Source organism: Medicago truncatula, chromosome 2 (genome assembly GCF_003473485.1).
Source record: "Medicago truncatula cultivar Jemalong A17 chromosome 2, MtrunA17r5.0-ANR, whole genome shotgun sequence".
Classification (NCBI taxonomy): domain Eukaryota; kingdom Viridiplantae; phylum Streptophyta; class Magnoliopsida; order Fabales; family Fabaceae; genus Medicago; species Medicago truncatula.
In genome coordinates, this window is record NC_053043.1 from 48,596,674 (window position 1) to 48,620,517 (window position 23,844).

General features: G+C 33.6%; 2 protein-coding genes across 6 annotated transcripts; both read right to left on the reverse strand.

Annotated features, from left to right (window-relative positions):
* Positions 1-4,783: 4,783 nt before the first annotated feature.
* Positions 4,784-10,560, reverse strand: LOC25487909 (uncharacterized). Of its 3 annotated transcripts, none has more exons than XR_003009063.2 (11): positions 10,345-10,559; positions 10,059-10,255; positions 9,921-9,981; positions 9,780-9,828; positions 9,260-9,314; positions 9,094-9,181; positions 8,762-8,880; positions 8,169-8,294; positions 7,875-7,962; positions 7,327-7,465; positions 6,886-7,239 (listed from the first exon to the last, which is right to left on the reverse strand). XR_003009063.2 is itself a non-coding variant. In XM_013610002.3 (11 exons), exons 1-11 carry the CDS (start codon positions 10,508-10,510, stop codon positions 7,180-7,182), a joined length of 1,164 nt encoding a protein of 387 aa, XP_013465456.1. In that variant the 5' UTR covers positions 10,511-10,558; the 3' UTR covers positions 6,886-7,179. The 3 variants fall into 3 exon arrangements, 2 of the variants coding, with proteins under 2 accessions (XP_039686809.1, XP_013465456.1); XM_013610002.3 differs by having other exon boundaries at positions 7,327-7,481; positions 10,345-10,558; XM_039830875.1 differs by lacking the exons at positions 6,886-7,239; positions 7,327-7,465 and adding an exon at positions 4,784-5,508 and having other exon boundaries at positions 10,345-10,560.
* Positions 10,561-19,415: 8,855 nt separating this feature from the next.
* Positions 19,416-23,209, reverse strand: LOC25487912 (uncharacterized). Of its 3 annotated transcripts, none has more exons than XM_024775918.2 (11): positions 22,987-23,209; positions 22,679-22,785; positions 22,273-22,385; positions 21,981-22,186; positions 21,454-21,735; positions 21,085-21,143; positions 20,962-20,998; positions 20,791-20,862; positions 20,541-20,691; positions 20,291-20,419; positions 19,416-20,145 (listed from the first exon to the last, which is right to left on the reverse strand). In XM_024775918.2, coding segments are annotated over exons 1-11 (1,557 nt in total). In that variant the 5' UTR covers positions 22,989-23,209; the 3' UTR covers positions 19,416-19,746. The 3 variants fall into 3 exon arrangements, with proteins under 3 accessions (XP_024631686.1, XP_013465459.1, XP_024631687.1); XM_013610005.3 differs by having other exon boundaries at positions 22,679-22,797; XM_024775919.2 differs by lacking the exon at positions 22,987-23,209 and having other exon boundaries at positions 22,679-22,974.
* Positions 23,210-23,844: the final 635 nt, after the last annotated feature.

A 23,844-nucleotide genomic window follows, 5' to 3' on the forward strand; every position in this document is an offset into this window, starting at 1 on the left:
CTGGTGGCTTCAATATGATTTCCACTGACATTGTACTACCAATCCTTACCGGATTAAGATCCGTGGCTTGGAGGTTGATTGGGAGTCGAAGACCATTACAGTTGATTGATAGCTCCATATCGGAAAGTGGTTTACTTGCAAACACTTTGATAATCAAGTATGTAAATGTCATGAATGTGAGGTTTTTACGGTTCAGAATAGTGCACCCAGGAAGGATCTAGAAATCTTTCAAACGGAGGCCGAAATTTTTTTATGATAAATCGTACGTAAACCTAAATTACTAAAGTTATTTTTCTTGCAAAAACAAATACACATAATTTGATTTGGTACCGGTACTCTATAGACAAAATTAATTCAAAATTTAAATTTAGTCTAAAATAATTAAATATAAAAATGACATGATATTGAATAATTCAATGATAAATACATATATAAGAAAACTCTAAGTTATCAAGTGCTAACCAATAAATAATATACTACTTATAACATTTTTTTGAAGGAATACTACTTTAGAACATATTGATCACCAAAAAAAAAATTAAATTTTATATGCAATACCAATAGCTAAGTGTGTGTTATTGCGTGAGAAGGAGGGCCCCCAACCCATTGGTGCCCCCATTTCAATCGGTCCCTAAGTGTACCTTGATCTGGACTATGAATTAGACTTTATATAGAAATATAGATAGAAACAATACCCAATAATGCGGTGTAACGTTGAGTTAGTCTTTGTATGAAAAATACCTCCATGGAATTTTGCATATTTACAAAATGAGAGCTAGTGATCAACATAATGTGCTTTAACCGTAATAGTACCTTCATTGACACAATATTGACACAATATATGACATCATATGTAATGTGTTTATATATATTTCCAATCTCTTTTAAAATATATATATATATATATATATATATATATATATATATATATATATATTTTATACGCATTTCAAAATACATAAAAATCAAATGATACCGTATTCGACGTCAGAACTTTGAGATTAAAAAGATCATTTCTTTAAAATAAAAGCACCATAGTTTTGGAGGCAAAAGAAACCCACCATTTCCGTCTTGTCATTGCAGTGCTTTATTTAATCAAACAAGTTCCATCAGAAGGAATAGAACATAAATTCTATGTGGGCGAAGAATCCTTGGTCACTGGATGCTAAACAGATCATTCTAAAAGAAAAATAACAAACAACATATTTCTTAAGGGAATGCAAACAAAGAGATGATGATAAGGATATAGTTAATTACATCCTAATACTAAATATTATAATAGAATTTGATGTTGCTAGAATATTAAAACATTGTTGACTTCGCTATAAGGAGGAGTTGTGGATGGTTGGAGCTTATTGCAAAATATTAAGAGATTGGTGGAGTTAGACCATCTATAATGGAGAGTCATTCCCCTATTTAGCATCATGATAAATAGGCACCATATTGTGACACATATTAATATGGTGCTTATAAAGATAGGAGCTTTTATAGGCGCTCTCTCTCCCCTATTAGTCATGGGTTCCACTTGTAAAATTATTTTTTTTTCTCTATTCAATTGTTGTATTATTTTAATATTAAAAAGTAAATTATATATATTAGTTGCAAGAGTAATATTTAATTGATCGACATTAAATTTTCAACAAAAACTTTTTTTTAAAAACAAATTATTTACCCATCTGAATAAAAAAACAAAACAAACGTATAGTGATTGGATTTAAACAAAACAACAAATAATTTACAATCATTTATTTTATATTGTTTTTTCAAGTTTTAACTTTTTTTATAATTTATAATTAAATTAATTCAATATTTTATAATTATATAATTATGAATGAATATATAAATTATTGTTAAAATTAAATGATATAAAGTTATTGCAGGGATCCAATTAATAATTATTTTGAGGTGTTGGGTTGGAGAGATTGGGTACTTATTAAGTATTAGTTATAAAACGAATGACGGGCTCGTTTAAGCACCGAAACGGAGTGATGCATTGTGGATGGTCTTAGAGTGGGAGATCAAGATTCGGCATTCATATCATGAAGCAAATAAATGTGCCGATGCGCTGACGAATATGGCATGTGATGGAGGTGTTTCTTTGATGTACAGGAGCATTATCATGCTAAAATTAATTTTTTATTTTTAACCGACTCTTTTGGTATTTCGACTACAAGTTGCTTTAAACGGTAGTTTTTTTTTTCTTTTTCGGACTAAGGCCATCTTGTTGTAAAAAAAAAAAAAAAAAAACTCCATGCCTAGTGTTTATTAATTTAATCTTCTCTCATTGTCTATTTTTTAAATTACTTATGTTTTTTTTTATCTTCTTACCAACAACATATGGTTTGTCTGAATGGTAAATGATCAACACATGTCCGACTTTTATATATGAAAAAAATTGATTCAGAGAAATTTTTTTATCATATGAGCTCAATAATTTTTTTTTTCAAAACTAATCATTACTTAATAACTGTGATTACCTCACACCTATAATCATATAGGTAGAAAAAAAAAATTAACAAGAAATATATATTGTTAGTTGTTTACTTATTTATTATTAATTAATTATTAGATGATGTTATAAGATTATGATAATGGCGGAGATACCTGACTATGACCTTTCTCCAGCTTTTGGATTGGCATCTTGAAGGTATATGTCACCACCTTGTAAAGTTCAGATATGTTAATCGCGTCTTCGGAACATTAGTTAAGAAAGTTAAAAAAAGAAATTTTTTATTAAAAACAAAAACTTTTTAACTTTCATATAATGGAAAATTTCACTTTTCATTTTAGTTTCCTCAACTAGTACCCGAACATTAGAATTAACATTTCCCTTAAATAAATTGATCATTGCACGTATCCAAAAGTTGTCTAGAAAATGCTTTCCAATTCAGGAATGTTGTCATCCTTTCGATCCTATCATACCAAATAAGTTAGCACCGCCTAATCTACAAAACTGTGGTCCTATATATTTATCCTTTTCATTTAAATTTAAGCAGACACTTAACTAACTTATTAATTAAGCATTATATTAATCTATGCAATATTATTACATAATGATTAAAAAAAATCCAATCATGTTGACGACTTTACATGATGCAGACATTCAATTTATAGCATTCATATGCTTGTTTAAATCAATATGAATTCAACAATGTAATAGCTCAAAATTTTATGGTATCAAATGAAAAAATTATTCCAAGTTAATGATTAGACAAGAAGACAAGATGGGAAAAGCTTATGGTGCTACCAACACACCAATATCTAATATCTTTGGCATAGCTACATAATATTTCTTAATTATTTAACTGTTAGGAAAAAGGTTTATGGGCGATCCTATTGATGGTGGTCCATGTTTTAATTTTTCTTGCAAATTTCCTTGTCCACATGTGTCGCTCTTTCATAAGATATAGTTATATTCAACGAAGTTTTTTAAAAATGATTATAACAATTTTCCACGATAGTACACTACACACGTAATATTGATGATAAAATTTCGTCATTAATTAACTTATACTTTAAATAATTTGACATATCAAACCTATCAATAAAACGATTGGCTGATTCACAAAAACGTCACATTATGTTACTCTCACTTAACAATAATTCTCACATAACTCCTTGTGTACGGACTCAAGCTTCTATAATAAATTTTGTAAAAAAAAAAAACTTCTATAATAAAATTTTCCAATTCAAAAAATAAGTTCTACAAGTGAAAAAATCGTAAACATTGTTGCATGAATATTTTTTAACATTTTATGTTTACGAGTGAGAAAAACTTGTTCATCGTAACATGAATACTTTTTAGTGGTAGATTCTGATTTCATCATCCGTCGTGAAAAATTAATCTCTTGAAAAGAGATCTTGTCTAGCTTTTTAGAAGTTTCTAACCAACCAACTAGATACATATTAGCAACCAATTGTAGCTTTTATGTAGTCATATCAAAATCTTCAAACTTCAGATGCAAGCAATAAATTTTCCCTAAAGATTTTTTACACATTCCTCAATTTTTCTATGGTTCTAATTTCCTTTATGATAATTACCTACACATCCAAGAAACTTTAATTCAAATAGAAATTGAAATTCGACACTAAAATGCTGAATTGAGGCAAATAGTTTAATTTATTTTTTCATATTTTTTGGTATCAAACTTCATTTCACCGCGATCAAATAGTACACCATGCAACATGACCTCAAGGCGTAGCTCAAGTGATTGAAATTGAGACATTCGACGGAGTTTGAGAAAAAAGTTTTAGGTAATATAACATACATACTAACAATGAACATTTGTCTATAAAAAAAAAAAACATTTAAGGAGAGATGAACTTTGATTAAGATGTTTCTACGTTTGGTGGTTGAAACAATTTTTATCCAGCTTCACACAACCTGTTATTCACAAACATAAACTAACCTTAGCCTCAATTTCCACAAATATAGAACAGCTAAAGGGGTCATAAAATGGTTGTGACATAGCCTAGCCACAGCTAAAGGAAATGAATACTTGTGATAGATTTTGAATAATAACAATAACATAATATAGCAATAATGTACATATAAATGGAAGTCCAATATTATATCCAATGTTAAAATTTGAACATACTATTATGAACGTATAGATACCAGAATTTAGTTTGTATCGACACACTTTACTTCCATCTTCTGTCCAACAACAATGCGCACCATATCCATCACTGACAGTGTGTATATTCATCCAACAACAATGTGCTATTAAGTTGTTAATAACATCGACTGCAAGCCTGTTTTTATTAGAAACTAGAAAGAACATCGAAAAAGATAGGATACATAAAACAATGTTGTTCACGTATGTAAACATGAATTACAATAGATTAGATATTTAGTGGAGTTGTCTATGAGGAGCTCCAAGAATACTCTAAAATGACTAAGGTAAAAATACAATGTTTAGCCTAAAATCAATTAATCCCCCTACTGCTTTTTAAGTGTCTCCTTTTATAGGCCTCACTTTCTTGACCTAATAGGCCTCTCTTTTGGATGTTCAGGCCCATTAACCCTCTAAGGTCCATATGGCTCATCTGCACATGTATTATAGCACGTGGAGCTGATCACTTTTCCTTTGCACTGCTCGTCCGTACAAGGCGTGTGGAGTTATGGAAGGCAACTTATGTCATTTGTCCGTGCAGGACACATGGCACGTTATGAGATACATCCAAGAGGAGGGATCAGACTGTTACTTGGACAATGACTTCAAAAAGAGCAAGTCACGTTGAAGGTCGAGCTCATATGACCTAAACGATCAAGCCGAGTTAGGCATGCTAAAGAATGGAGATGAGCTAGGCATGACCTGAATGGTCAAGCTGAGCTACGCATGTTGAAGGTGGAGCTCATGTGTGTGGACGATCAAGCCGAGCTAAGAATGTTGAATGTTAAGCTCATGTAACATGGATGATCAAGCTAAGCTAGATATGTTGAATAGTCAATGTATAATAGAGTTTATGTGATATGGTCCTCCATACCAATCCAAATGTGAACACCTTAATAGAGTGAGACACTATCAGTGATACACTACTAGTATACTTAAACAAAAAGAGTGTTTGAGTAAACAACCTAATTAAAGTACTTATTCTTTACTAAACGATAAGTGCTTATTCATAAATTACTTGTATGAGTATCAAGATATTAATACAAGTACTTCAGTTTTTCCATTAGATATGCTCAAATAGTTCTAAATAAGCTCTTTGAAAAGCTTTCAAAATCTTCTATGGAGAAAAACTTAGATAACCAAAGCAGAATTGAAAAGCAATTACCAAAGATATACCTAAAAAATTCTCTCTCAAAAACCAAAGAACACCAATAAGCAATTATTGATGAAACAAAACATCACCTTAACTTCAAACACCAAATACTTATTTAATAGAATCCGAAATCCTAACTCAATTCTAGACACGAAAGAAATGAGTGAGAGAAGTAAAATGGGAAACATATAGCTCATAGTCAACTATTAAGCGATAATAAAAATTCAATTAAGTCGATATAGAGCCGATAACATGGCTCAGGTGACTATATGAAATAAAATCATTCGGTACATATTGATTGATTTACTTATGCAGCTTATTTTGATAAAATTCAAAATACAAATATTTCTCATAATCTAGCTTCCTAGACGGAGAATCAAAACTCTAACATCATCAAAGTCAAGTCTAAAAGACTTCAGCACCTCCCATTAAGCTACAAACCCATTGAAATTTTGTTCTTGATATTAAAAATGTCAAACTTTTAATTAGTGAGCTGTTTGTTCAGTTGGTTATGAGTTTGCTTTTAATTGATTATGTTTTATATTTCTTTTACATTAAGAAGACTCATAATTGATTCATGCCTGCCCACATGCAAGATTGAACAAAAAAATTATACTAACATCATATGACAGTATGTTATCCTAAAACTTAAATTAGCACACCCTTTTGCAGTAAAGAAAATCAAGAATACGGCAATTGTTAGTAGGAGCATGGAGTGTGGAAGACATTGAGGATGATGTTGAAGAGGAAGGAAGCTTGCACTTGTCATCAATGACTTCATGAAGAGGAAGATGAAAGGACACAATAGATTGATTGATAAGGGAAGATGAGTTGTACAATACATAGCACGATACAAACCGCAACGAAGCAGAAATCACGAAAATCAAGCGGTGGAACACAATGCAAGGGAGAGTGAAGAGAAATGGTCAGTTTATATTTGAAAGGCTCAAGGGATGATCATGAGAGAATAAAGTGCCTGTAAGTGAGGATAACTTGAAAGGACGTGGACATTCGGTTTCAAATATTTGAATGTTTCTCACTTTCTCTTGAGCTTAATCAATATGGTTCGGTTCTATTGAAAAAATGTGTATTTATCAACCCAAATCAAAATGATGCTGACAAAGAAATGGAGAAAAAGATTTACTTTGTACCCTTACATTTGTATCATCGCTGCTACAGATCTAACAATTCTGGTGTCTTATTTAATTTCAGAAAACTTAAACCAACCTTTCCGGATTTAGGCAAAAATATGACAAGAACTGGTTGTTACTTGTTAGATAAGTAACACTGAAAAATAGAGATAGAAAAACAAAATACTGCACATAATCACAATTCCATCACAAGCCAAAAGGAAAAGATGGTATTCAACTACATAGTTGCATTGCAGTTGTTGTGGTCTGATTAGCAGAACTAGTGTTTCCATCCCTTGGAGTGACCATCTTGCATGTATGGCTCTAAAAACCCAATGAACTGAAAAACAAATTTGTTGGGTTAACACCTTAAAGAATATGTATCAATATTGCGAGTTGAAAATATAGAACTTTTCTGTCCACGCACCTTACTTCCATCTTCTGTCCAACGCGCACCATATCCATCAGCAACCCTTATTTCAAAGACAACTCCATGTGGCGCGACAGTGTGTATATTCATCCAACAACATTGTGCTATTAAGTTGTTAATAACATCGACTGCAAGCCTGTTTTTATTAGAATCTATAAAGAACATTGAAAAACGCAGGATAAGTATAAAAAAAAAAAAAATACAATGTGATCAGCTTATTAGAGAGGGAGAGACAGTGCAAGTGACACATATTAGTATACTCGAGTGTTTGCAAAAGACGCGTTTTGATGAGTTAGCGATATGTATGTTCACTACAAATAGTACCGCTGTTATATGTCACTTCTATGAGTGTATTCAAATACTAATGTAAGTACTTTTTTATTAGATAAGGTCAAACAATTCTAAATAAGCTCTTTCAAGAGCTCTCAAAATCTTCTCTATGGAAAACAAGCCGATACAAAGAAAAACCAAGAAAACTAGGTAGAACTGAAAAGCAATTACCAAAGATGCATCTAAAAGATTCACTTTCAAAAAAGAATGCTCACCATTACCAACAAGAGAACCCCAATAACCACTGCTACTCCTACATCCATGCTTGGCCAATGCCCGAGCTCCAAGAGTCAAGGCATTTTCCTGAATATTGATCATAAAGTGTAAATTTATCATTTGTCATTAAGTATCAATAAACTTTCTTAGAGTCTCAATTCAATGTGGGATGTACACTAGTTCCTAAGGTTCTTCATAAATATAACAGAAATAAATCCAACAAAAAAAGAAAGAGGTAAAAGCGACTAAAAGTCTACAACATTAACCCCAAAAAAACAGAGACATTTTCTTACACTTAAATTGCATGGGATATTAAATGAGGCTAACAGAGTTGATCTTGGCGGTGGAAGTGCATTAGGAACTGTCCCAGTGGTATGCATTAGACCGAGAAGACCTTGAACACCCTCATAGCTCAATCCCTAGATAAAAGCAGGACAGCACAATAATGAAGAATTATCTTAACTCTGCAGTGAAGTTCTATACGAGAATACTCGAACATTAGTCCCATACAAAGTCAAATGAAACAAGACATGTATCATGTACGTAAGTAAGAGAAAAGTGTGTGTTAAAATGTTTGTTGCTAGCATTCCTCATGTAAGTAAATAAACATTCTGCATATCACGAACACATCGCAAACACCAATGTATAATTATTAAGCTATCCTCTTTAGCAAAATCTGGTTTTTAAATCCTCTTTAGCAAAAATCAATGTATAATTAATTATTAAGCTGATTATTGCCTTTTCTGCATGTTTAAATACATATCATAATCAACAATTAGGAAGATACAAAAAAAATTTGAAAATCAAAGAAAAAATCACACTCATAACCAATCATTTTTAAATCCAACAACTAGTTAATTATGGTTTCATAGAAAAGTGAACCCACAGAAAATAAGCTAGCCAAAGAAGTGTATGGTTGAACCGGGAGTTTTGAAACAGTGATTGCAAGAACGCCATTTGTCTGTTCCATCTGTTCTGTGTAAAACCTCCGATAGATCTTTACACCTATAATGTCATGCAAGTGTTACTACGGAAGCATCATGTATAAATTCTAGAATTGACTCGTACATGAACTGAATGATGGTTCTTTCATATTAAAACCCTTATGAGTGCAAGAATAAAATGTCGGAACAAATAACGATTCATAGCAGGTATGTAGTTCATCTAGGTTATACAAGCTATTCCATATCTCTTGTCTATAAACAAGACATTCAGTACCTTCTTCGACACTTTCAATTCCTGGAAGAACTTCTCCAAGACTTTCTGTCGTCAACATGTCAAAGAATGAAGGATGCCACCTTACTCCCTATATACTGATTAAGTAAGAGACAGATCAAAGCCATTACATACAGTAAAACCAATCATTGATGAAACAAAGCATCACCTGAACTTCAAACACCAAAGATTTATTTAGGAGAATCCGATTTCCTAATTCAATCCTAGAAACCAAATTCAAAAAATAAAAGAAAATCAAAACAGGAAAAGTTAATGAGAGGAGTAAAATGACCAACATATATCTCATAATAAACCAATTGTCAACTATTAAGAGATAATTAAGAGATAATGAGTCCAATTTAGTGCATATGGAGCCAGTAACATGCCTCCGGTGACTATGACATAATATCATACGGTACAGATTGACATTAAAGGTTTAAGACTTTTAATAATTAACTCAGCTGTATGTTTCTTTTACATGAAGAGGACTCAAAATTGATTCATACACACGCACAATATTGAACTTGGCAATCTACTACTAATGCAGCATGGTCGATGATGTTATCTTAAGATTAAAATAAAGTATACCCTTTTACACTGAATGAATCAAGAATAGTAAAATAGGACGATGGTTATAAATATCTGGACAAATATTTGAAATTTAAAAATAAAATAAAATAAAATAAAACCTGGTGTATTTGCCAGTGGCACACCTCCCCTCAATTGTTTTCAGGCCATCTGCAGGCAATAACATCATAAGACGTTATTATCATTTAGGGACAGTAGAATAGATAAATATTGAACATAGTCAAATGGACTGGATAGTATACCTTTTAGCTGTGTAAAAAAAGGCTCTTGAACATGAATTTGAAAGGAAACACTCTTGAAAACCTGTTGAAACAAACAAGAAACATCATATATTACACTGAATGAAAGACACAAATGAAGCAATTTGCATAACAGTTTACATTCACTATTTCAGATCCCTTCTCCACAATCAACTTATGCCATTCATTGTGTTTTTGTTGCATGGAAGAATTTTCAAATTCATTGTTCATCATGTCTAAAGAGATTGTATTACAAAACACTTGAGAATCAATACACCTCAACAGAGCTGAAGCAAGACGGCTGTATAAAGGATATGATGGAACACCTTCAAAAGAATCTGCAAAATAGAATAATAGATTTCACAAATCAATTTAGAGACGAAATTGATGATAGAGTAATAGTTTATGGATTAAATTGATTCCATACCATGTGAGTGATAAGAAGAGGATGGATCACGTTTGAGGAGAGTGGAGCAGAATTGGGTTGATAGATTGAGAAGGTGAGATTGGGAATTGAGAGTGAAGTTTAGAAGCTCTTCCAAACAATCACTCAGGGAACAACACCCATTATCATTACCATTTTTGTTTTCCATTTTCACTCAACTATCAACATTCATTGAACTCTATCACCATATCTGCATTATTTCAATTTCTTTTTTTTTTTTTTTTTGAGAATTGCTGTTCCCACATATAGTTTGGCTGTGCCACACGAGTAAAATACCAAAATGCCCTTTGGCAGTTTGCTACCGAGGTTTTTAGGAACCGGCGGCAGTTAACTGCCGAAGTTTTTAGGACACCGGCGGCAGTTAAGTGCCGAGGAAAACCTCGGTAGTTAACTGCCGAGGAGAATGTTATAAGATCAGAACTTCATAGGAGTTTCCAAAACTCCATTGTTGCGTTTTTAATTTTTGAAGGTGCGATTTTGAGTCATTTGAAGCCAATTTTAATCATAAAAACAAGTAAGTTTTTTGAATCCTATTGCATTGTTGCTTTGTGGTCGAATTGTATGTTATTTTTTGTTAAATTTCGATTATATAGGTTCGATTATATTGATTTGTTGATTTTATGATATGTTAGGATAGTTTAGGTTAGAATGGTTAGAATTGTTAGGATAGTTTAGGTTAGTGTAGGTTGAATTGATCGCCATATTTTTTTTAAATGTAGATATGTCTCAGAATCAGAATCAGGGTAACGTTCACGATGATGAGACGAAAAAAGAAAAGTCACCTATGACATGGCATGGAATTGTTTGCGATGGTTCCGAAAAAAAGAAGGGTTCGAAGGTGCCGGTGTACAATCACTCGAGGTTGAGGAGGAGCGGGAGGACATGCTATTTCGGTCCTCATCCAAAACAAGGTACCGCAGGGACTGTAGCGGACAAGCCGATTGATTTGTGTGACGAGGAAGAATGAATGTAATGGCTTTTAATGCCTAATTGTTTTGGATTTTTTTATGTTTTATTTTTGTGTCGCGCACATTTTGTTTGACATTATAGTATTTAGAATAAAATTGCATTTGGAATAAATAAATTTGAAAACAAAATAAGATAATTATTGTTCCATTCAAAACAAAATATATGTTATCACATTACATTGCATTTTACATTACATTCCGAAATTTACCTTCCAGCTGCAACAATCATCTTACCACTGAATGGGGCAAATTCAAACTTGCTAAGCAGCAGGACTCCAGTATTCGATAAGCATCTTGAACGATGGTATTCAAGTGTCAAAAGAATGAGGTGCATTCCTTGACACTTGAATACCATTGTGCAAGATGCTCATCGAATACTGGAGTCCTGCCGATTAACAAGTTTGAATTGCCCCATCCAGGGTAAGACAATTGTTGCAGTTGGAATGTGCATTCCAACCACAACAATTGTGTTACCTTTGAATGGGATAAATTCAAACCTGCAAAACAACAGGACTCAAGCATTTCGCCAAACACCTCATGTTTTCCCTTTGAAAATAATAAATTTTTGTGAGGCTTGCTTTAGATGATGGTATTCAAGTGCCACCGAATTGAGGTTCAATCCTTGACACTTAATACCTTCATCTAAACCAGCATAACAAAAATTTAATATTTTCAAAGGAGAAACATGAGGTGCTTGCGAAATGCTTGAGTCATGTTGTTTGACAAGTTTGAATTACCTCATTCAAAGGAATACAATTGTTGTAGTTGGAATGCACCTTACCCTAACTAATGACGATCTTGTGGCGGAATCAAACTTTTGATGATATCTTCAGTGTATCCTTGAGACCTCTTAACGTTACACCAAGGCACCGAACCTTCAACCTCTGAGGTTCTCCGCCGTTGAATTGCGCATGAACGTCGATCCACCCCGCCATTGTTTTAAATCTACACAATAAGAAACTAAAAACAATCAATCAAAAACACATTATACATACACTCTAAAATTCATAAAAATAACCCTAAAATTATAAATCATATACTCTTACTAAAATAAAAAAATTTATATCATATAACATAAACATCATGCAAATATTTTAACAACATTAATCAACTAACATATACCCTAAAATTTAATTATAACATGTAAATCTACTAAAAAATAATAAATGTACTCAAAAACTAAAAAATAATAACATTTATAACAACTAAAATGTAAGTTAATAGCATTATAATTACTTACTTGTGATTTTGTTGAATAAAGTTTGTTGGATTTGGTTGTGTTTGTTAGAGAGAATTTGAGAGACATTTGAAGAAATTTTGGAAGATAAGATCAATAATGGATGAGAGGAGATTCTGCCAGATTTTGTAGTGCAGAAGTTCCTCGGCAGTTAACTCCCGAGGTTTACCTCGGCAGTTAACTGCAGCCGGATTTGAGAAAATTTCGGCAGTTAATTGCCGAAGAAAACTGTCGTAGAAAACCTCGGTAGTTAACTGCCGAGGAAAACTGAACATACTTCACAAAGTTCTCAAGTTCTCTCAAATCTTCGCCAATTCTTCTTTCACGAATTGCGAGCAAATCAACGGGACACTTATATTATATTCTGTCAAGTTCTCTCAAGTTCTCTCTCGTCCCTATTTTTCCTACTCTCAACTTATTTTTATGTTTTATGTTCATAAAGCAACCTATATTTGCACATTAAAGCAACCTATTTTTGCACATTAAACAAAGTAAAAAAAACCCATGAAATTAAAAATAATGTCATCAAAGTAGAAATATACAAATATACAAATATACATATATACATAACTCAATGTCATCAAAAGACTAAAACTAAAAAATAAGTCCTAAAAAAGGAAAATAGTACTACTGGTCCTGATCCTGATGATGGTGCCTCCTCCTCGGCCTCTGGGCTCTCCTCCTGGTCAAAATCGGCGCGATCTGCTCCCTCATATGGGTCATGGCCTCATACCACTGTTGTGGGGTCATGCTCATGACCTCCTCCTGGCCTAACTGCGCATCAGCGTAGGCAACAGCGCCACTAACCATGTCATAGGTGTCAGGCGAGCTTCTCGCCTCATACCGCTGCCACTGCTCTGCAATGATCTGCTCTTCATTTGCAGGCCTCGGAAGATCTCCTGGAATAGGTGGCAAGATCTGAGGGTGAGACACCCTAGTGTACCACAGGACATAGCCATCCGCCACCCGCCATGTATCCTCTCCTGCCTGCTCACCCCGAGCGTCCGCCTTAAGCGTGTGAGTGCGGAAGTCGATGAACATCTGCACAATGGAAGGCGGGGGGAGGTCCCTAACATCAGTCGGATGTCTGGGGATGGTCTGCACGTATCCGTACTGCCTCAAAACCCTCTCGGGCAAGTGACGGTACACCCTACGGACGCCGCACATAATCCATCCAGAATACCAGAAAACCTCCTCGAAGTCCTGGATCTCTCTGTGCTCCTCGTACGGCCTCCAGCATACATCATCTAACTGTATACGATCGAGCAGTGACCGATACGTGATCCCCTCCCCATGACCCTTCTGGAGCTTCCACCTCGCTGCAACTGGATAGTTTTCCAGGTAGTCAGTGTTGAGATCAACACTGAAAAACCTTGGAAAATGCGCCAAAAACCATGCCTGCACAAACCAAACAAATAACATTTATAAATTATTACGCACGGAAAAATATAACAAAAAAATAAAGTTAACATAAATATAAAATTTCAGTTTTCTTACAGTGAGCAGTGTCACGCTCCCCCCAAGCGCTCTGTGTCCAGGCCTACATGCATCCGCCAACTCGCCGTATAGGTAGGCGAGGGTCATAGCTCCCCAGGAATAATTACGCATCCCTGCGTAGCCGTCCGCCATGGTCGTCAAATATATCAGCTCGATGCGCTTGTTGCTTCTATCGCCAAACAACAAGCATCCGACCAAGTACAGAAGGTAACACCGGACGCAGTATGTCCTGACCCTCTCCAGCTCCTCAACCTCCTCAGGATCCTCCGTACCCGCCAATATGTTGGCCCTACCAAGGTACGAGGTATAGAAGTCCCTCAGCCTGGGGTAGCTAATGTACCCACCGTACTCCTGGTTGCAGATCTTCTCAGCCTCATGCTGGGCCCCACCAAGATACGTCATCAGCAGTGCCGCTCCCTCATGCTTGGGCATCTTCTTCCCATGGGCCAACATCCGCCCCTCAATAGGAAGATGCATGAGACATGCGACATCATCCAATGTCACAGTCATCTCCCCCATCGGCATGTGGAAGGTGCTGGTCTCCGGATGCCACCTCTCGCATAAAGTAAGCAGCAGGGCATGAGGCACGGTGGAGTACCCCAAGTAGACCAAGTCATGTAGCCCGCTCTGCTGAAGCGCATCCCAAAACCAATTCTCATTCCCGTTAGGGCGTCCGAGAGTGAGAATTTTCGCCCCATGATTAATCGTTTTAAGCACGCGGGTCTTACGAACCTGAAATAATAGAAAAATAAATTTGGTTTAAACAAAAACACATATAAACAAAACAATTAAACATAAAAAATAGAATTAAAAAAAATAAACATATAACAGTGTATATAATAATTAAAACAAACACACATTTAAAGAAAATAATTAAACATAAAGAAAAAGAATTAAAAAAAACAAATATAGAGGTGGATATAATAATAAAAACAAACAAACATTTAAAGAAAATATTTTAACATAAAGAAAAACCAATTAAAAAAAACACATATAAAAGTGGATATAATAATTAGACAAACACACATTTAAATTAAAGAAAATATTTTAACATAAAGAAAAAACAATTAAAAAAAAATACACTTACATTATTTGAATTATACCAGAGTGGCAACGCCACATGACCGGCATAAGAGTGGAGCAAGAACAAGTCAGCCGGTCCACCAGGAAAGGGAGGGTCAGTAGGTAACACCTCCGGTGCAGCAGCTGCTGCAATGTCATCCTCGTCTCCTGCATCCTGCTCATGTGGTATATGATCCTGGTCATATCCACCGTCCGTCACATCATGATGTACCTGATCCTGATAGTTAGGTACTCCACCCCAGTCTGGTCAACAGGCTGTGACGGGTCAACAACCTGTGACTCCTCAGGCTGTGTAGCCTGAGAGCTTCCTGAGCCATCTCCCCTCCGACCTCTACCCCTCTTTGGGATGTGGGCACTCTGTCTCTCCCTGCGGTGGCTCTGAGTCATGGCACGCCTACCACCAATCATCCTCGATGGATCAATGGGGTCCTGATCGGCCATATCTACAAAAAATAAAAAATAAAAAATTAATATCATTTCAATAACCTAATCAAACACATTAAACCTAAACTAAACTAAACATAATTAAACCTAAACTAAACTAAACATAATTAAACCTAATTAAACATAAACATAAACACATTAAACCTAAACTAAACATAAACAAATTAACATTAACATTAAAATGAACATAATTCTCGTGTAACCTAAACTAACTAAAAAATCAAAATAAACTTAACCAAACTATAATTAACATCATTTCTATCATTTCCATAACTAAACTAACTAAATAATCAATAAAATTGTCATTGAGACATTTTATCGAACACTTTGTGTGCAAAGTATAAAACATATTCAAATTGTGTTCATTTGCAACCATTCAAAGCCACATTATAATTTAAACTACATAGGCAACATCTACATTCATTTATCAATACATAAACTACACATGCAATGATGAAATTGTCAATTCATTTATAAAACCTAACCACATGCAAACTACTCAATTTTTTTTAAAAACTTAACATAAACAAATTAACATTAACATTAAAATGATTGACACAACTTACTTGTGATAATGTGCACTTGATTTGCTTGCAATTCGTGAAAATGGATTTGGTGAAGATTGGAGAGAATTTGAAAATTTTGAATGTTTTTTTGTAAATGGGAGGTTCTGGTTCTGCGTTCTGGTTATGTCCAGATTTCCTCGGCAGTTAACTACCGAGGAAAACCTCGGTAGTATGCTGCCGCCGGTTTACTCAAAACTTCGGCAGTTAACTGCCGAAGGGTATTTTGGTATTTTACTCGTGTGGCACAGCCATACTATATGTGGGAACAGCAATTCTCTTTTTTTTTTTACATCCAAATAAGTTTTTTATTTTATAAATTAGTAACAATAAAAACAAAAGATATGATACAAGTGTTGGCCCCACCACATATGGGTAATTTTGCAACCAAAGTTTCTATAAATAAATCATATAGGTATAGTAAAAGAGCACTATTTTAATAGGAGCGGGTCTCACTAGAAACATTAAATTGCATCGCTTATGTGTAAGAGAGTGAATAAAATACTGTAATATTATTTAATATAGTAAAATATCTTTCGGAATTTGTCACCATGCAAGTGTCGGGTAGAAAATATACTTGACAAATTTCATTCTTAATATAGTGAAAAATCATATAGTATCTCTTTGACTGGAGATACAATGACAAAGTTTCTTAATGTAAAAACTTTGTCATTATGTAAGTGTCCAGTATGAGATATAATTGACATATTTCATTCCTTAATTGAACTTGAGTTAAGAGAATGTTCTCTACTAGTACAATCAATGTCATTGTTAGATCATGTACTTGATGAAATAATGTTCCCTCTAAGCTCTCTTCAACAGTTGACCATAGACGAATTTTCATCTTTGACGTCTTTCTCAATAGACGGTCGTCAGTTTACCAAAACCTTGAAAGTTCTCATAATAAGTAATTGCGAGAATTTGGAATTCCTTTCTCATGAATACTTGCACAATTACACATTGCTCAAGGAATATGAGATTGTTTACTTATTGAGGGTTATAAATACCTGAAATGTGAAATCAATATTAATTGAAGAAGACGTGTCACAAAATAAACTTTTATTTTTTAGAAGTATCAAAATATGGGATTGTAGTGAGTTGGAGTCATTTCCCCATGTGGATTGCCCACTTTAAACCTTGTTTAGAAAAAAAGGATAATATCCACGTTGGTGAACACATGACATGCCACATCATTAAAATTAGCTCCAGCATAGCCAAAATGTGTGGGGACTACAAAATCATTAAGTGGGTAAATTAACTTGAGGGGTTAAAATCACACATTTTAAATTTGCAAGACAAAATCGCACAATTGTGAAACTTAGGGGACTAAAAATATAATTAAGACAAAAAAAAACATTTTCTTATGTTTGGATTGCACGAGGAACAGTCCCAGTAGTATGCATTAGACCGAAAAGGCCATGAACACCCTCATAGTTTAACCCAAACAAGACAACACAATAGCTATCACAACTCTTCAATAAAATTCTTCTATACGAGAATTCTCTTTTGTGTAAAACCTTTGATAGATTCACACCTATGATATAACTCCATGCAAGTGTTACAACAGAACCATTATGTAAAATCTAGAATTGACTCACACATCAACTTGTGGTTGGACGTTCTTTCATATTAAACTCTTTGATGCACAAATAAAATGCACGAATAGTCCTCGTGAACTTAATTCAATTATGCATTGCTATATGTAAGTAAGGGTCGGGATTTGAACACCGGACACCCCACTTATTCATTTTGAAAAAGGTGAATTCTAGACACCAAACTACTTGATAAAAAAAATGTACTAACAAATAACCACTCATAGCGGTTATGACGTTCATCTTGTTTATTCATTTTGATTTGGTAGACTCTCCAAAAGTAGTTATTTGCCAAGCAATAAATGTTGATTGATTCGATATCATTATTATCTATAAATAGGGCATTCAGTACCTTCTCCAAGGTTTTCTGCCCTCAGCATGTCAAAGAATGCTATATTCACATTATTTGGCTTAATAGACGGGGACATATGACCTAATGAAAAATCAAAACTCTTACATCAACTAAATCAAGTCTAAAATATTTGAGCACCTTCCATTGAGCTACAAGGGTTTAATTAGGGAATAAAATTCTAGTTATAAGGACTATGGAGTCATGAAAAATAATTCCTTTTAGTTGTGTACAAAAAGGTTTTTGAACATGTAATTCAAAGGAAACACACTTTAAAATACATTGAAATAAAAAGAAACATCATAAAAAAGTAACCTCATAAGTTACATTGAAACCAGCCTAATAACGTATAAAAAAAGAGCAATCAAATGAAGCAGTTTACTTAATGACACTTGTTAATTAAAAAGTTTTAATGGTTTTTTTGTTTAATTTGAATTGCTATACTGAGTTTAATAGTAGCATTTGTATTTATCCATGGATCTACATTTATCTTGTTTTAATCCCACCATAATTTAGTTAGGATTAACTAGTGTGACAAATTATGATAAATAAGATCAATGTAAGATTTAAGGTACACCATTTTCACATCCATGACTGTTTTATCTTTAAACACGATAATCACGTCCACCCCCATCATTCATGTGTTGGTTGGGTTGATTCCTCATGAAATCTAACTATCTGAAGTTGGCGGAGCCGCTACAATGACTATCGAGAAGATCGAGTTTATCTGGTTGTACACGTAGTAAAGGGGGGAATTTAACCTAAACTAAATTCCTCCCTCCACTGCGCCTACAACCCAACAAACACCACTCTCTCTTTGGTCTTCGTAGCGGCCCCACCAAATCCAGATGGTTGGATTTCGTGGGGAATAAACCCGACCAACGATAATGGATGTAGAAATGATTTGCGTTTAAAGATCATGGCTATGAAAACGATGTAAATCAACCTTACCTCTAAATATAGATATAAATAAATCATAAACTACACAAAATAAAGCATCCAATTGAAAAGATTGTTGTAGAATATGGCCATAATTCTATATGAATCTTCGGACAATTAAAAATTAAACACGATGTTGATAGTTTAGTGATACATCTTATAATAAGCTACCAAGAAGGAAAAAAATGATAAGGTAGCTAGTTTAAGACACGATGATCACGTTGTGTAAGTATGATTTTTTTTTTTTCCTTGTGAAAATAGTGTAAAACTACTAAAATAAATAGTCATGTATATGACTATTTCAAGATGAGAAAAATAAGGGATGTACACTGGCCATGAGTTTTGATCCAAAAAAGTAGAACAATGGTCAAAAAAATAATCTTGACAGAAAACTTTTATTTTATTTTTTACAAATCGAGAGAGAACATAGATTTTCAAAAAGTTCTATACTGATTTTTTTCTTCTTCTTGGAAATAACATTAACACCCCCTCCAGTATATAATATATATACAAATGTTCCATGTCAGATTATAACAACAAAAATCAAATCCTATCCCACTAAGTAAGGTATACCGAATCATCATTTCAAAAAAAGTTTTACACAGGATTACTGGAAAGTTGCTTGCGCATTTTTGCCTTCCAATACCGGTTCCTATATTGTTATGAACTAAATATTGTATGATTGATTAATTGTTAATCAATTAAGTTGCTATCAAATCTCAATCTCTTTAGCTGATCTTGATTTCAAGGAATTTGGTACTTCACAATGAGGCTCCACAGAACCATCTGAAACATGATAACATTGTTCATGACTAGCCTTTATAGTCCAAAACATAATCAACAAAACCATGATCACTCCAAGGAACACCATTCCTACCCATGCCATCTTAGCATATTTCTTCATAGGCTTGCAATGGTCAACAAGGACTTGAGAGAATGCATCTTTTACAATTTGGCATTCTAACAAATGTTCCATACTTGGATACACATTCAATAGGTCTTGAATTGAATTTGTGAAAGTTTCAACTCTTGCATATTCACTATTTGTTATGAAATTTCCATTGTCACAACTCCCATCATTTGCATCCAAACATGTAAAAGGCTTTAATACCTTAAAAAAGAAGGATCACATTGTTAATACATCTTGGTCTTATAATTTAGGAAAAAATAAAATCATGACCATTTAACTTTAGTCCTATATAAACAACTCGGATTGTATAGGGACAAAAAATATATTCAACTCTTCTATCATATACCTTTGGAATGTCACCTATTCGTATAGTATTATCTGGACAATTCTCGGGTTGGTAGGTATAATTTGGTGGCGCTGAGAATGGATTGCAAACAAGAACAAGGTTTGTCTGCATTGATATGTTTGCATTCACCTAGACAACCAACCAAAAATCCAAAAAAGTTACTCCAACATGACATTAATAGTTTATGAACATTAATATAGAACTCATTTGGAAAAGAAGCTGATTTTTTTACAGATTATGAAAAATTTACCTCATTAACAAGAATATAGATTCCAGCACTGAATTCAGATAGAACTGGTTTTGCTTTGAGCAATTCCTGACATGGAAGGATTGAGCTTAAGCTGTTGTTATAAGGATTTTCTTGAAAGTTGTCAAGAGCTGTGCAAGCATCGCTAGAAAATCTACAATATATGAAGACATTTCAGTGATCTAACACAAGCCTCTACTTTATAAAAATATTACTATGTAATTATGGTAATCAGAAAGGACTTTTGATTTACTTTTCTAAGAAGAAATAGACTCCAAAGAATAGCCAGCATAACACTGTCAACAACCAGCAAAGTACAACAAGCCTGTGAAAAAGAGTAGCAAAAGAATTAAGACAAATGTATAGATTTGCAACATAATATATACACATGCTTTCATAACATACGGAATTTTAGCATACTTACAGGTACATTGCCCGCCTTAACCGTAGTACACCAGAAACTGTTCAATGAATATTCCAACATTATATGAGAATCATGTATCAATCATTATGTGTATGGTCCAAAATCAAAACAGGATGTTAATACCTGACAAAACTGTTACAGCAAGCAAGTTCAAGCACATGATCACTGTAGTAGTTACAAACCTGCAATGAAATTTATTCCATTACTTCCATGCAATTTTTCATTCATTTTACTATTTAAACAGTAGTAGGAGAGTCATCGAAGCAAATAGGCATTTTAGTCCTTGAAATTGTAAAGGTCGGTCAATTTAGTCCTTGAAATCTGCGAAATAGGAGTTTAGTCCCTTAAATTGAAAAATGTCAAACAATTTAGTCAATTTTTCAAATTTTGCACCACAATTTAAGGGACTAAATTCCGATTTCACAAGTTTGAGAAACTTAATTGACCGACCATTACCAATTTTAATGACTAAAATGAGTTAGTGACTCTTACACTAATTTCAAGCCTTTATTGATAAGGCGCCTATTTTTCCGAGCTTGCGTTTCAATATTTACAGATGCACCATCAAGTTTTTCAGCTGTAGAGTCAAGATTTGAAGAAGCCTTGACATTGACATTGGCTTCCATCAAGTTACTCTCCATGCCTTTTAATGCTTCTGTTGTGTTGTGTATAGTTTCTGATGCCTTATTTGCTGTTTTGATTATGATATCAACTGAAGTTTTAGCTTCTGAATGGAATCTTGCACTCCCTACAAGAACTAGCCCTGTTGCAACTCTACAAAAATCAACAATCATACATATACATCACTTGAGGAAAGCCATACAAAAATTTACGTGTCAATTTTACATAACTTAATGATTAATCAAGTATAAGTACTTGTAAAAAGAAAAAAGCTATGAAGCACGGACACTCCTCGGATTAGCCGTGTCCCTGTGTCGGACACGTGTTGTGTCCGACACTGAACGACACCAACACATATAATTGTCACTAATGGCTAGAGACAAGGTTGAATGACTTACATGGCTATTAACATGAGAAATATGGCCAAAGGAATTAGTAAAGCATCACAACTCTTGTAATTACAAGGAAACACTTTCTTCATTCTTTTTCCTCCATTTGTGTGATGATAAACCTTTGTGATTAGCAAAATAACTCCATATAAAATTCCACATAGAAAGCATAACATTCCAATTGCATATCCATATACTCCAGTGAATATCAAAGACTACAGAAACATTAAAGAAAAGTTAACAATAACAATATCATTGATGGTTGAAGTAAGACTCAAGAAAGATGGAGAAAGAAATTTACACTCCAATAATTCTTGTTGGTGATGTCAAATCCTCCTCTGTACTTTTTGAAATTATCTAAAGGATCTACTCTAATTGTATTATCCCTTTGTGTAATCTGTTCTGACACATTATCTGAATCAAACATAAACATAGTACTTGTCATTTTCAACATTTCTAATCGAAGGCGTGTGTGACATCTGACTCCGACATGACACCGACATATGTGATTATATTCAATTTATTTTCTCAAATTACAACCGGCGTGATAACATGTGGTGCCAATGTCGTGTTCGGTGTACGTGTTTATCAGAGTTTCAAAGCACGGCATGTAATATTTCAACATGAATATTTTATTTATAAACTTGTATAAATGCATGTAGATTGCAGAAAATTTGAAGGAATGTAATAATTGAGGTTGTAGTTACCTGCAGCAGGATCACCAGGTGAGAAAGCTTGTGCTTCAATTTGTGGGAGAATAAATGTTATTATCACTATAATAGATACCAAGCCTTTGGCTACGCACATCTTTAACCTGCCAATTTAACTAGATGCATATGCATACTATATATCATCATAATCAAATTATGTATATGCATATTCATACTATAAGCTATAATATGTAGAAGAAGCAACCTTGAATCTACTTTATTAGAACAATATTTGATGGTATAAGTGAGTTACAAGGAAAGAACATTATGACATGTGGAAGTGCAGTTTTTTCAGAGTAACTTACATGATAAATTCAGAGATGAAAGGTACTTGAAATTCTCTCTATCTATATCCCAGCTGAACCATGTCACAATTTTAACTCTTACAAAGGGTGCAATAAAGTATATGTAGCCATAAGATATAACACCTAATTAATTTTATAAGTTAGTCAAATTGTAAAGATCAAGAAGCCAAATACAATATCTCAACCGAAACACTTTCATATATAGTTTTTGTCTTCCTATGTTAATCACTTTATGGGTTGGTTTGGTTTAACTCCATAAGATACATATATTAAACAAACTAAATTAAAGACAAATATTTATAAAGAATAAAATGAATATGTGTCTACTTTTATTTTACTTTTTCTGTTTTAATCAGTCCCCCAACATATTATATAAAAAATAGAGAATAATTTAATTTTGGTCATTAATTCTATTTTTGTTAATAATGTATTAAGTGGGATCATTAACATGTTCCATTTTTACTACTTTTCACACCGTTTCTTTTGCGCGTTGCAAAAATGTTATATCTACGTTCACATACCTACCTAGTCATCAATTATGAGCATTGAAGCAACTTGCTACTTTCATTGGTAATAAAAAAAATGTTAGTTATCTAAAAAAGTGATAGCCTCCAAATGAAATTAAATAATATAAAGTTAAATTAAAACAACTTTACTGAATTTGAAGGCTAAGAAGAATACAAAAATAAAAGTAAAATCGTGTCAAATACTCCACTAAACTTGTAAAAAGGGGGTGAATTTAATTTGAGTGTCAACAATTTCAACCTAATCCACGTATGACCTCATAATAAGTCATAAACAACAACTCCATACATTCAAAAACTGGACCTATCTCATTTTCAAGCTACCCCTTCAAAG

What these genes read in the sequence shown, in the direction of transcription:
- LOC25487909 (XM_013610002.3), bottom strand. Translation starts at nt 10,510, where the DNA reads ATGGAAAACAAAAATGGTAATGATAATGGGTGTTGTTCCCTGAGTGAT. An exon ending in CTCTTCTTATCACTCACATG is followed by an intron (nt 10,256 to 10,344) that starts GTATGGAATCAA and finishes TCTATTTTGCAG; the next exon opens with ATTCTTTTGAAGGTGTTCCA. An exon ending in AATTGAAAGTGTCGAAGAAG is followed by an intron (nt 8,881 to 9,093) that starts GTACTGAATGTC and finishes ATGACATTATAG; the next exon opens with GTGTAAAGATCTATCGGAGG.
- LOC25487912 (XM_024775918.2), bottom strand. An exon ending in TTTCTCATGTTAATAGCCAT is followed by an intron (nt 21,736 to 21,980) that starts GTAAGTCATTCA and finishes TGATTTTTGTAG; the next exon opens with AGTTGCAACAGGGCTAGTTC. An exon ending in TTAAGGCGGGCAATGTACCT is followed by an intron (nt 20,863 to 20,961) that starts GTAAGTATGCTA and finishes TCTTTTTCACAG; the next exon opens with GCTTGTTGTACTTTGCTGGT.